This window comes from Macaca thibetana, chromosome 6 (genome assembly GCF_024542745.1).
Source record: "Macaca thibetana thibetana isolate TM-01 chromosome 6, ASM2454274v1, whole genome shotgun sequence".
Lineage (NCBI taxonomy): Eukaryota > Metazoa > Chordata > Mammalia > Primates > Cercopithecidae > Macaca > Macaca thibetana.
The window spans coordinates 114,069,820-114,083,399 of NC_065583.1; the positions used below are offsets into that span (position 1 = coordinate 114,069,820).

General features: G+C 37.8%; 1 protein-coding gene across 4 annotated transcripts in view; it reads left to right on the forward strand.

Moving 5' to 3' along the window:
* SGTB (small glutamine rich tetratricopeptide repeat co-chaperone beta) overlaps window positions 1-12,999 on the forward strand; it is a 59,770-nt gene extending 46,771 nt beyond the window's left edge. For all 4 annotated transcript variants that reach the window (XM_050793777.1, XM_050793780.1, XM_050793779.1 and 1 more), the window contains exons 9-11: window positions 6,925-6,962; window positions 7,209-7,292; window positions 8,828-12,999. In XM_050793777.1, coding sequence (XP_050649734.1) covers window positions 6,925-6,962; window positions 7,209-7,292; window positions 8,828-8,939 — 234 coding nt within the window. In that variant the 3' untranslated portion in view covers window positions 8,940-12,999. The remainder of the gene's footprint in view (window positions 1-6,924; window positions 6,963-7,208; window positions 7,293-8,827) is intronic.
* The last annotated feature ends 581 nt before the right edge of the window (window positions 13,000-13,580 follow it).

The window sequence follows — 13,580 nt, forward strand, 5'->3', positions numbered from 1 at the left end:
TGATCAATGATGTTGAGCTGTTTTTTCATGTTTATTGGCCACATATATGTCTTATTTTGAGAAGTGTCTGTTCATTTCCTTTGCCCACTTTATAATGGGGTTGTTTGTTTTTTTCTTGTAAATTTGTTTGTTTATAGATACAGTATATTAGACCTTTGTCAGATAGATAGATTGCAAAAGTGTTCTCCCATTCTGTAGATTGTCTGTTTACTCTGTTGATTGTTTCTTTTGGTGTGGAAAAGAAACTCTTTAGTTTAATTAGATCCCATTTGTCAATTTTTTCTTTTGTTGCAATTGCTTTTGGCATCTTCATCATGAAATCTTTGCCTGTGCCTATGTCCTGAATGATATTGCCTAGGTTTATAGAGTTTTTATAATTTTTGGGTTGTACATTTAAGTCTTGAATCCATCTTGAGTTGATTTTTGTATATATATAGTATAGCAAAGGGGTCCAGTTTCAATTTTCTCCATTTGGCTAGCCAGTTCTCTCGGCACCACTTATTTAATAGGGAATCCTTTCCCCATTGCTTTTGCCAGGTTTGTCAAAGATCAGATGGTTGTGGGTGTGCAGTCTTATTTTTGGGTTCTCTGTTCTGTTCCACTGGTCTGTGTGTCTGTTCTTGTACCAGTACCACACTGTTTTGGTTATTGTAGCCCTGTAATATAGTTTGAAATTGGGTAGCGTGATGCCTCAGCTTTGTTCTTTTCGCTTAGGATTGCCTTGGCTCTTTGGGCTCTTTTTTGCTTCCATATGAATTTTAAAATAGTTTTTTCTAATTCTGTGAAGAATGTTAAGGGTAGTTTTATGGGAATAGCATTGAGTCTGTAAATTGCTTTGGGCAATATGGCCATTTTCATGATATTGATTCTTCTTATCCATGAGCATGGAATGTTTTTCCAGTTGTTTCTGTCCTCTCTTATTTCCTTGAGCAGCAGTTTGTAGTTCTCCTTGAAGAGTTCCTTCACTTCGCCTGTTAGCTGTATTCCTAGGTATTTTATTCTTTTTGTGGCAATTGTGAATGGGAGTTCATTTGTGATTTGACTTTTGACTTGCCTGTTGGTATGTAGGAATGCTAGCGATTTTTGCACATTAATTTTGTATCCTAAGACTGTGCTGAAGTTGCTTATCAGCTTAAGAAACTTCTCCACTGAGACAATAGGGTTTTCTAGATAAAGGATCATGTCATCTGCATATAGGGATAGTTTGCCTTCCTCTCTTCCTATTTGAATACCCTTTATTTCTTTATCATGCTTGATTTCCCTGCCCAAAACTTCCAATACTATTAATATGTTGAATAGGAATGGTGAGAGAGGATATTCTCGTCTTGTGCTGGTTTCCAAGGGGAATACTTTCAGCTTTTGCTCATTCAGTATGATATTGTCATATATGGCTTTTATTATTTTGAGGTGTGTTCCTTTGATATCTAGTTTATTGAGAATTTTTTACATGAAAGGATGTTGAATTTTATTGAAGGCCTTTTCTGCGTCTATTGAGATAATCATGGGGTTTTTGTCTTTAGTTCTGTTTATGAGATGAATCACATTTATTGATTTGCATATGTAGAAACAGCCTTGCATCTTGGGGATGAAGCCTCCTTGATTGTGGTGGATAAGCTTTTTGATATGCTGCTTGGATTTGTTTTGCCAGTATTTTGCTGAGGATTTTTGTATCAATGTTCATCAAGGATACTGGCCTGAAGTTTTCTTTTTTGTTGTTATATCTCTGCCAGGTTTTGGTATCAGGTTGATGTTGGCCTCATAGAATGAGTTAGGGAGGAGATCCTCCTTTTCAATTTTTTAGAATAGTTTCTGTAGGAATGGTACCAGCTCTTAAATTCTACCTCTGGTAGAATTTAGCTGTGAATTCATCTGGTCGTGGACTTTTTTTTTTTTTTTTTGGGTTGGTAGGCTATTTATTAGTGCCTTAATTTCAGAACTCATTATTGGTTTGTTCAGGGATTCAGTTTCTTCCTGGTTCAGTCTTGGGAGGGTGTATGTGTCCAGGAATTTATGAAGTTCTTCTAGAAATTGATTAGTAAAATTTCTAGTTTATGTGCATAGAACTGTTTATAGTATTCTTTGATGGTTGTTTGTGTTTCTGTGGGGTCAGTGGTAATATCCACCTTACCATTTTTTATTGTGTTTGTTTGAATCTTCTCTCTTTTCTTTTCATTTGTATAGCTAGCTATAGTTTATTAATTTTTTCAAAAAACTAGCTTCTGGATTCATTGATTTTTTTTTTTTGAAGGGTTTTTTGTGTTTCTCTCTCCTTCAGTTCAGCTCTGATCTTGGTTATTTCTTGTCTTCTGCTAGCTTTGGGGTTTGTTTGTTCTTGTTTCTCTAGTTCTTTTAGTTGTGATGTTAAGTTGTCAACTGGAGATCTTTCTAGCTTTTTGATTTGGGCATTTAGTGCTATAAATTTCTTTCTTAACACTGTTTTAGCTGTGTCTGAGATTCTGGTATATTGTTTCTTTGTTCTCATTAGTTTCAAAGAACTTCTTGATTTCTGCCTTAATTTCATTATTTACCCAAAGTCATTCAGGAGCAGGTTGTTCAATTTCCATGTAGTTGTGTGGTTTTGAGTGAATTGAGTGCTGTGTTGTGATAAGAAGAATGTGTATTCTGTTGTTTTTGGGTGGGTGGAGAGTTCTGTAGATATCAGGTCCACTTGATCCAGAGCTGAGTTCAGGTTTGAATATCTTTGTTAGTTTTCTGTCTTGATGATCTGTCTAATATTGTCAGCAGAGTGTTAAAGTCTCCCAGTATTATTGTGTGGGCGTCTAGTCTCTTTGAGGCTCTCGAAGTACTTGCTTTGTGAATCTGGGTGCTCCCATATTGGAGCATATATATTTAAGATAGTTAGCCCTTCTTGTTGAATTGAACCCTTTACCATTATGTAATGCCCTTCTTTGTCTTTTTTTTTTTTTCTTGAGACAGAGTTTTGCTCTGTCACCCAGGCTGGAGTACAGTGGCACGATCTCAGCTCACTACAACCTCTGCTTCCTTCTTTGTCTTTTTTGATCTTCTTTGGTTTAAAGTCTGTTTTGTCGGAAACTAGGATTGTAACCACTGCTTTTTTCTGTTTTCCATTTGCTTGGTAAATTTTCCTTCATCCCTGTATTTTGAGCTTATGTGTGTCTTTGTATGTATAGTGGGTCTCTTGAATACAGCTCACTGATGGATATTGTTTTTTTATCTGGCTTGCCATTCTATGTCTTTTGATTGGGGCATTTAGCCCATTTACATTTAAGGTTAGTATTGTTATGTGTAAATTTGATCCTATCATCATGATGCTAGCTGGTTATTTTGCAAACTTACATGGTTGCTTCACAGTGTCCCTAGTCTGTGTACTTCAGTGTGCTTTTGTAGTGGCTGGTAACAGTTTTTGCTTTCCATATTTAGTGCTTTCTTTAGGAACTCGTGTAAGGCAGGTCTGTTAGTAACGAGTTCCCTCAGCATTTGCTTGTCTGAAAAGGATCTTATTTCTCCTTTGCTTATGAAGCTTAGTGTGACCAGATATGAAATTCTGGGTTGGAAATTCTTTTAAGAACGTTGAATATTGGCCCCCAATCTCTTCTGGCTTATAGGGTTTCTGCTCAGAGACCCGCTGTTAGTCTGATGGGCTTCCTTTGTCGGTGGTCTGGCCTTTCTCTCTGGCTGAATGGCAGCGTTCTTAACTTGTCCATGTACCTCCTGTGGGAAAGCCATGGATGGACTTCAGGAAGCTCATGGATTTTCCCAAATTTGTACATAAAAATCTGTGTACATGTGTATAAGTGCGTTTTTCCAGGAGAGCATCTTATTTTTCGTGAGATTGGTACAGGAATCTCCCAATATATGAAAGGTTAAAAACTACTCTCTTACATAAAAGTGGTCCTAGGAAGATATCTAACATCTACAGTTTGAGTATTTGGCCATTGCGGTTCCCTAGGCTTGCCCCTCAGCATTGTCTGCCTTGTTTTTTATCTTTAGAGTTTGATATCTCATATGTATGTCCTCTATTCTTACAAACCAACAAAATAATGTCTGGGCCTTTTTGAGAACATACATGCTCTGGTTCAGTATGTGGTAACTTTCATTTAGTGGGTTTAGGATGTTCCCAGGGCATATCAAGTTCCTGGGGTGACTGTATACTTTGGATGAGAATTATTCTATCATATGATATGCCCTTGGAAGGCAGGAATCCGTTTTTATTCATCTTCTGTTTCCTTCAAAAAAATGTGTCTTGCATCCATTAAATCTTCTGTTGAACTGAAATGCACAGATGACTCATTCCCAGTGGGATAAGTCTTTTTAGCAATTGGTAGTTTTTATTTTTCCCTCATCAAATTTCAGCCTTCTTACCATGCTAGCAAATACATATTTTGTAGATCTTGTGACTTCATTTTTTTTTTTTTGAAGCATAGTTACCCATTCCAGGACTCAGGTTATAGTATTGTAACAGGATGTGAAAAATGGAATTCTTTTAGTTTCAGGTTTGGCTTAGGCTCCAAGCTGCTATGTACCAAAATAAGGTGTGAGACCACCATGTAGGAGTTGCAAAAGATGGGGATAAAAAACATGTTTTGTGACTCGTAAAAAAGGCAAAGTTGATGGAAATTAAACAAGATTTTTGGAGAGAGCTATTAGAGTTCTAGGGCTCCCTAGATGAAGGAATTAGGGAGGCTTGCTCTCATCTCAAGCCCTCGCTGAGAAAGGGCGTTTCTGGTACGGAGACTTTCTACCTGATGGTTCAGCTGGATAGCCAGTGGCAGAATTAGCTGTGTGGTTTGGGCAGTTACTATACTGATGAGAGTGGAGCAGAGGTGAGCACACACAGTTGTGAGAGAGGGTGTTTGAATATGTCCAAGAGGCTTTCCTGGAAGTGTGATAGGTTCCCAAGACAGAGAATCTCTGGAGGACTGCCAAGAACCTGAGACTGAAGGGAAAGTCATAGCATTCATCCAGAGGGTAAATTACCCTTTTCAAAGAATAGATAAAAAATCTCCAGGGGCCTAGGGAAAGCAGAAGTGTCTGAAGAACACCAGAAAGTACCCCATAAGAGAACCACATAGTTTTTGAATACCTTGCAAACTCAAAGAGCACCAATGCAAAACTAGTAAGATAATACCAGTCATCAAATAAGAACTTTGCTGCTCCTTTCACCTTTCCCTCCATTTAACCCTCACCCTGGAGGGCCACAACTCTTAATCAGCAAGCTGGGGGAAGAGGACTGGAAGCACTACAGGATAAAGAAGGACTATAGGCCTTGGTGTGGTGGCTCACACCTGTAATCCCAGCACTTTGGGAGGCTGAGATGGGCGGATCACTTGAGGTCAGGAGTTCCAGACCAGCCTGGCCAACCTGGTGAAACCCCGTCTCTACTGAAAATAGAAAAATTAGCTGGGCATGGTGGTGCACGCCTGTAATCCCAGCTACTTGGGAGGCTGAGGCAGGAGAATCACTTGACTCCGGGAAGGCAGAGGCTGCAGTGAGCTGAGGTCATGCCATTGCACTCCAGCCTGGGTGACAGAGTGAAACTCCATCTCCAAAAAAAAAGCACTGTAGGACAGCAGTCCCCAACCTTTTTGTAACAGGGACTGGTTTCATGGAAGACAATTTTTCCATGGACCATACCGGGGGTAGGGGGTAGAGGCAGGACAGGGAGAATTGTTAGATTCTCTTGAGGAGCACTCAACCTAGATCCCTCACGTGCGCAGTTCACAATAGGGTTCTTGCTCCTATGAGAATCTGATGCTGCAGCTGATCTGACAGGAGGTGGAGCTCAGGCAGTAGTGCTTGCTCGCCCACCGCTAACTTGCTGCTGTGCAGCCTGGTTCCCAACAGTCCGTGGCCCAGGGGTTGGGGACCCCTACTATAGGAAACAGAGCAGTCAATGGTCCCTCTTTTCTACTACAACTGGTCAATCTGTAGCAGGCCCATGCTAGGAAGGGAGAAGTTTTACCTATAAATGAAGCTTTATGTATTTCGTTGTTACACTGAGACATTAATTGCTGAACTGGAGGTCATTTTATAGAACTTAAAGTGACAGGAGGACTGCTTATTGAAAAGTGACCGGAAAAGCCATAGATCTGTTCTAAATTTCTTCTAGGTCCTAGATTCTGGGAGAAGGGGAAGAACTATTGTTGCAGAACTAGTTTAAAGGGATTGCAAAACCAGCGTTTCATGTTTATAGCTCATCCATCCCGCTTTTCCTGTGTAATGCCTTTAGCACTTATGGGTTGGCTCAGAGGCACCCATCCTGACTGGGACTTGAGGAAAGTTTTGAATTACTTACGAATCAGTCAGTGATCTTTCTGGTAATAGAAGCAAGTGGTGGCTTTTCCCAACACCTCATAGAGAGTCTGTGAATAAAATCTATTGTCTACAAAGATTTAGACTACATTCAAATTTTACATGAATATTGTTGACATTACCAATTTGAGGGGAAAAAAAAATTTGAAAGCATTACCATGCTTTCAAAATAGAATGTTTTAAAAGTGTGTGTGCACATAAATATAATCCCCTGTGCCACTGTAAGCATGGGAAGCATTGAAACTGCTGGGCCCCATGGAGCAAAGTCACATCTCTTAAGAGCTCGTTTGGAATGGACCTTCTCAAGTGTAGGAGACCCCTTAACTATAAGTTCCTATTTTTCCTTTTGGCTTAATTGGTCTGATCAGTAGTAGGAGGTAAACTGCTGTCAACATCCTCAGTTTACAGTGTTGTTTGTAATCTCTTTATCCTCACTGTGTCTTCTTAATGCCATTTTTTCTCATACCTTCTCTCTTTTTACATTCCCATTTACTTTGCATAGCACACTGAAACTCTACAAAATGTTAGTGCATACATGGTTTACCTTTCGTTCTTCTAAAAAAAAAATCTTTGTTAAAGATCCCTACATATTAACTGCCTTTAATGGGAGGTGCTATTTTTCAATTTCAGGCAGCAAGTTTAATGCAGAACCCTCAAGTTCAACAGCTGTAAGTATATAGAAAGAGCTTATTACACTTCCCCCACCTTCTACTTGCCAGGCTCCTAATTTGAGCACATTAGCTCAAAAATGATGAAACTGTTCTGAATGACAGTCAGTTGGAGCTTAAAGCCACATACATTTGGCTTAGCTACTGGTATAACATGGGTATATTTTATTAAGTTTTCCTCGTCCAGTTGTCCTATTTGTTAAGAATATATACCAATCCCAGTGATGTATTTCTTGTATACTCTAGAATGTCAGGAATGATGACAAATGCCATTGGGGGACCTGCTGCTGGAGTTGGGGGCCTAACTGACCTGTCAAGCCTCATCCAAGCGTAAGTATTATTTAAAACAGAAATAATGAAGATGTATTTTATGTTTTACAGCTTATCTCTATGGTGAGGGGTCAGGGCTTTCTTTTTATCTTTTACCGTTAGTAACTTTGGCCTCCTTACTGTTACTAAATCTGAAAGAAGTTCATGAATTAGAACCACTTTTTAGACTGCAGGGCAGGAATCCATACCTAGATAGTTTGGCCAGTCCTGTCTGTTGAGAAAAAGAATCATGTTTATTATGCCTTTTTTTCCCCCCCCCCATTCATTATGCTTTATTTTTTGGGACTTTCAGGTACCAGCAGAATCTCTTGCTTCTTTTTCTTTTTTGGTACCATCTCAATAAGGCAGGTGAGGGACAGATATTACAAAAGTAGATAATTTATATCCCTACCCAATGGCTAGAGAAACTGAGGTACAGGTTACTGACTTGCTAAGGAACCGATAGCACAGTCAATCTTTTTCATTTGCAGCCTAATTTTAATTTTACTTGATTGTATTGTCAGTGTGAAATTAGGGTCATTGGTTTTTAAGTGGGGGTATCAATACTATATCTTTGCTTACAGAAGGTCCCAAGGATTGGTGCCCCGGTACTTTGAGGGTATGGAGACAAACGGTAAAAATCGTATGTCCAAATAAATTGTGATCTCATATATATATAAAGCTACTAATCCCCCATTTTTTCCCAATGAAGGTCCAAGTTTTTCAGCAGACTTCAAACTACTCAGGGATGCAGATGAGGGTCAAATATCCCGTTAAAATATATATCAATTTAGGTACACATACATAGTTTAAAATCACATGTTACATACTTTAATGTTCAGGCAATTCAGGAAACTTCTATTCAAACTTTTTCAGTGCCTGTCAGCACTTAGAGGAACTACTTGCATCTTCTCGTTACTTGAGCATATTGCCTCCACTTGTATCAGATTGGTGAAGATAACTTTGCTTTTTGAATCTGTGTCTGATGCTCTCGCTGGACACTTTATATGAAGCCACAGTACCATTTGTTGTTTGTCAGCACAACCATGTATCCACTTAGAATATTGCGTTTTTAGAATGACCTTGAAATGGCGTATAATAATATCTAACACTGGCAATAGAGGGTCACACATTACAATTTGTGTTAAACTTCTTAGTGTTTTTAAAATTGTTAGGTGACCTCCAAAAGCATCCCAAACTGGGTGTTATATGAGACTATTGACTTGCGTATAAAAGCATTATATTTTAGCACATGCAATAAAAACATACACTTCTTAGCCCTTTGCTTCTTTGTCATTAGCACTAGAGAAGCAGATTTCACCCAATTGAGGTACTTATTTTTTTTAGCATGGGTGTTTTGTTTCTTATAAAGAACACTGCATTGTAATAATGCGATATGGAGGCATTGGTAAACTTGTAGATACTAAAGACGTGGCTCTAAAATTTTGTAGAAAAAAGCCCCCTTTAGGTAGCTCCCACATTTTCTGCAGTTCTTTTTGCATGGGTAAATGTGACTGGCAATTCCCTATTCAAACCACATTGCCTCTTTACTACAGGGGACAGCAGTTTGCTCAGCAGATACAGCAACAAAATCCTGAACTTATAGAGCAACTGAGAAATCACATCCGGAGCAGATCATTCAGCAGCAGCGCTGAAGAGCATTCCTGATTTGACCCGGGGCTCAAGCCCAAGATACAAATGGGTTATGGCTATGAATGAAGTATTTGTTGTAGATAGTCCCCTCCCTCGTTCAAAAAACCAAACAACGTATCTGATGTGTGAAAATAATGGAGGAAAACCTCTTATGTATATTCTTAAAGAATAAATCCGTTTAGACAATAGGTTTATCACAGACAAACTCAAAACATAACATGACTCCTTTGGAAGTGATCACTAGCCTTGTTGAGTGCCAATATAGCACTGGGATAAGGTTCCATTTTCAAACTTCTATCATATTTGTATATTAGACTTAATAGCAAAGTATATTTATTGAACTCTAGTAGGACTATTTGTTGGTAAGCTCTTTAGCTCCAATTTCCTTTAAGCAGTTTTTTGAGAGGGGAAATGACCCAAAGGAAAGGTTTCCTATGCTGGTTGAGAAGTGTACTTGCCACTGAGCAGTATGTCAGGAAAGAAGGAATATTATCTACATTTAGCTTTGATAAGTGCTATCAGTAATGAATATCTAACATGGGAACCAATATGATCTTTAATGTTGTTTGTTCTGGTGAACAGAGAATCTTAAGAGCTGTTAGAAAGTAGCACTTGATGCAAGGGATGTTTTGAAAAGAAAAAATTGGTAATGTGAATGTACAGAAAGTAAAGGTAGGATGCTCAGGTTTTCTGCATAGTTCTTAACTAATCTTGTCTGCAGTTTGGTATTGATAACATTAGCATGGCCACTTACGCTAAACACACAATAAGATACATTTAGAAATCCTTAATGTACTGGTTAGGTCAGTGATATAACTGTATGACTTAATTATCACAATTTCCCCAGTGGTAACCTTACCTTGGAAACTATCAAATATAAACATATTTTAACTAAGCCAGTGACCTGGTCCTAAGTTAAGGATGTTCTAAATGGTATTTAATTGTGTGCCCATAAACACTGATTTTTTTAAAAAAGAAAACTTAGTAATTATTTGATGGATAACAAAAAGCATCTATCACTAACATTGCTTGTTCATGTAAGCTTCTGTGATAATTTGGCTTGGCATGCCAGTCTTATAGTTAACATAATTTAAATTTGATGCAATTTAAATATAACAGGAGACTTAAAATATTTTATTATAAATGAGATGCCATATTAGTTAGTGGAGAAAAGGGGCATTAGGCATAAATAGCATGGGTCTAACTACATTGATGATGAGAGTTTAATTCCAACTAGAGTATATTTTTTATTAATCATGAAATTGGTGCTGACATGTAATGACTTCACAAGTTTTACAAGGGAAAACTGAAAAAGGAAGTAATATAAATTTTGTGAGGTTTTTTTTGAGATGGAGTCTTACTCTTTTGCCAGGCTTGAGTGCAGTGTTGCAATCTCAGCTCACTGCAACTTCCATCTCCTGGATTCAAGCGATTCTCGAGCCTCAACCTCCCAAGTAGCTGGGATTATAGGTGCCCACCGCCATGCCCAGCTAATTTTTCTTTCTTTTTTTTTTGAGATGGAGTCTCACTCTGTCGCCAGGCTGGAGTGCAGTGGCACAATCTTGACTCACTGCAACCTCTGCCTCCCGGGTTCAAGTGATTCTCCTGCCTCAACCTCCCAAGTAGCTGGGATTACAGGGACACGCCACCACGCCCAGCTAATTTTTGTATTTTTAGTAGAGACGGAGTTTCACTATGTTGGCCAGGATGGTCTCTATCTCTAGACCTTGTGATCCGCCTGCCTTGGCTTCCCCAATGTTGGGATTACGGGCGTGAGCCACTGTGCCTGGCCGCTAATTTTTGTTTTTAATGGAGACAGGGTTTCACTATATTGGCCAGGCTGGTCTCAAACTCCTGACCTCAAGTGATCTGCCCATTTTGGCCCCTCAAAGTGCTGGGATTAGAGGTGTGAGCCATTGTGCCTGGCCAGGAAGCAATATAAAATTAAATTAGTAATAATGCAGATGATTAGGCCTTATAGAACCGTTATCAAAAGACTAATCGGCTGGGCGCGGTAGCTTATGCATGTAATGGCAGCACTTTGGGAGGCTGAGGCGGGGGGGATCACCTGAGGTCAGGAGTTTGAGACCAGCCTGGCCAACATGGTGAAACCTCACCTCTACTGAAAATATAAAAGTTAGCCTGGCTTGGTGGCAGGTGCCTATAGTCCCAGCTACGTGGGAGGCGGAAACATGACAATCACTTGAACCCGAGAGGTGGAGGTTGCAGTGAGCCGAGATTGCGCCACTGCACTCCAGCCTAGGTGACAGAGTAAGACTCCATCTCAAAAAAAAAAAAAAAAAAAAAAGAGAGAGAGAGACTATTTTGTATCTTGAGGTTTAAAAACCAACTTTTCTCTTTCTACTTTGTGACGTCAGAATAGTAGTTCTATAACTTCATTGTAAGACTCACCTGGAGAATTCATTAAAGATGCAGATTCAGGGCCATGTTCAATTCTGTTATAGTAGGTCCTATAATAAGGCCTAGGAATGGCCATTTTAAACAGTACACTAGGTGGTTTTGATACAGATCCAGGGACTCTAACTTAGAGGAACACTAGGTTAGAGGTTCTCAATTAGACCTGCAAACACCTAAGCACCTGGCTAAAGCTACAGTGAAGATCTGTATGAAGATATATAGTTCTGCAGAATGTAAAAAAAAGCAGAATTCAAGTCTTCGGCCCTCAGAAGTTAAATTCGTATTCCATCTAAGCCAACTTTGTTTTTCACTAAGTTAGAATAATCTCCTAGTATTCCAGTATTACACAGAACGAAGTAGTACTACTAACACATAGAAGTCATTACTGTGATATAAAAAGCAAAATAGATTCTTAATTAAAAATTAGTCACCCATATTCAGTGTTGAATAAGAAGTCAAAGTTTCTAGCGTAACTATCTTGAGTGCATTTAAAATGCTTTTAGAGCAATAAGATAAGCTTCTAGCTCACTGCCTAGAAAAACAGAAGATACAAATTCACAGTGTCAGAAATGAAAGAGGGGATACACTACAGACACTATAGGTATTAAAAGGCTAACTAGAAAACACCATGACCAACTCAAGGATTGTATATTTAACAACTTAGATGAAACAGATTCCCTATAGGATACAAACTAGAAATCTCACTGAAGAAATAGAAAACCTAAACAGACCTGTATTTATTAAGGAAATTGAGTTTGTGGTTAAGTTAAAAACCTTCCAGGAAAAAAACTACAGGCCCTGATAACTTCAATGATGAATTTTACCAAACACTTAAGGGAGAAATAATAGCAATTCTTAACAATCTCTTCCAGGAAACAGAAGAGGAGAAAATACTTCCCAACTCATTTTATTTGACTAGTATTACCCAAAGATTCTATAAGAAAAAAAACTTTAGAACAATGTCTTCATGTGCTAACATCTGTAAATTAGCCATTCTTTTTATATGAAATAATGGGAAATTGGTATATTTCTTCCATTTCACTTTTCTATTTGTTTCTTTGCTAATATACCACCTGTAACAAATTCAATCCAGATGCTATCTGTCCACTTACCTACATTTCCATTCTATTCAAGCCATTTTTGCTCTTCAAGTACCTTGATCACTTTGGAATCACAGCATTGCAAGCTATTTCAAAAAAATTTTGCGTGGTTGGATTGTGCTAGCTACTTTTCAATTTATAAAAACTGCCCCATATATTTTCTTGCTTGTCTGGGAAATATAGTTGCTATCTAACTAGAAAAGTAAGAAGACATTATTAAACTAACTCTTTAAGCATCCTACTAAATGTTTGACTTCCATTTCTTGTAGTAGCTGTAGCTATTATGATACTATGTAAAACAGAATAGGTTCTATATATGCAAATGACATTTTCATTTAATGTACCAAATTGTGTATCTAACTTTTATAATATAGGTTAAACAGATCCTTTCTAAGATGGCATTATCTAATCTTTACTTAAAACTATGAAAAATATGTGTCCACGTTATTGTTTATAACAGAAGAGACTATAATTAAAGTACAGAGCAGATTCCAAGTGACCATGATATTACTTTTAAGATTTAAAACAGAATGAAACAGAAGATTCAGTCATAAGAAGATGCTTGAAAAACAATCCAAGTATCCAGTGCAGTGGCCATAAAGTATTATTTCATCATTTAATCAATCTTAATCATTTTGAAACAAAGACAGACTTCAATTTTACACTGCTTGCACTTTATTTTGTACGGACATTTCATTAATTATTACTCAATTTTGAGGTGCAAACCTTCTGAATATAGCTTTCATTTTGGACCAAACAATTTGTTATGGCAATAAATAATGATGCATTGAAAAACCAATTTTTGTATTTGATTTAATGCACTCTTACATTAAGAAATTATATATACATTCTTGAATTTCAACTTACCAAAATAGAATAGCTTTTATTTAACAGCCTAAGCTTTTGTTTTCCTGACAAAATACTTACTTTTTGTTACATTAATGCTGCAAAGTTGTTTATCACCTCAACTTTCTCACTGCTTTGCTCATAACTAAGTGTGATGACATGTAGAAAGTTTTATAACAGTAACACATGATTTAGAGTTTAAAATCATATCAGAAGATAGAAATTATTTAAATATACCATATAAAAATAAGTGGCTTAATCAATGAGAAAAAAACCCAGCAATTTTTGGCTT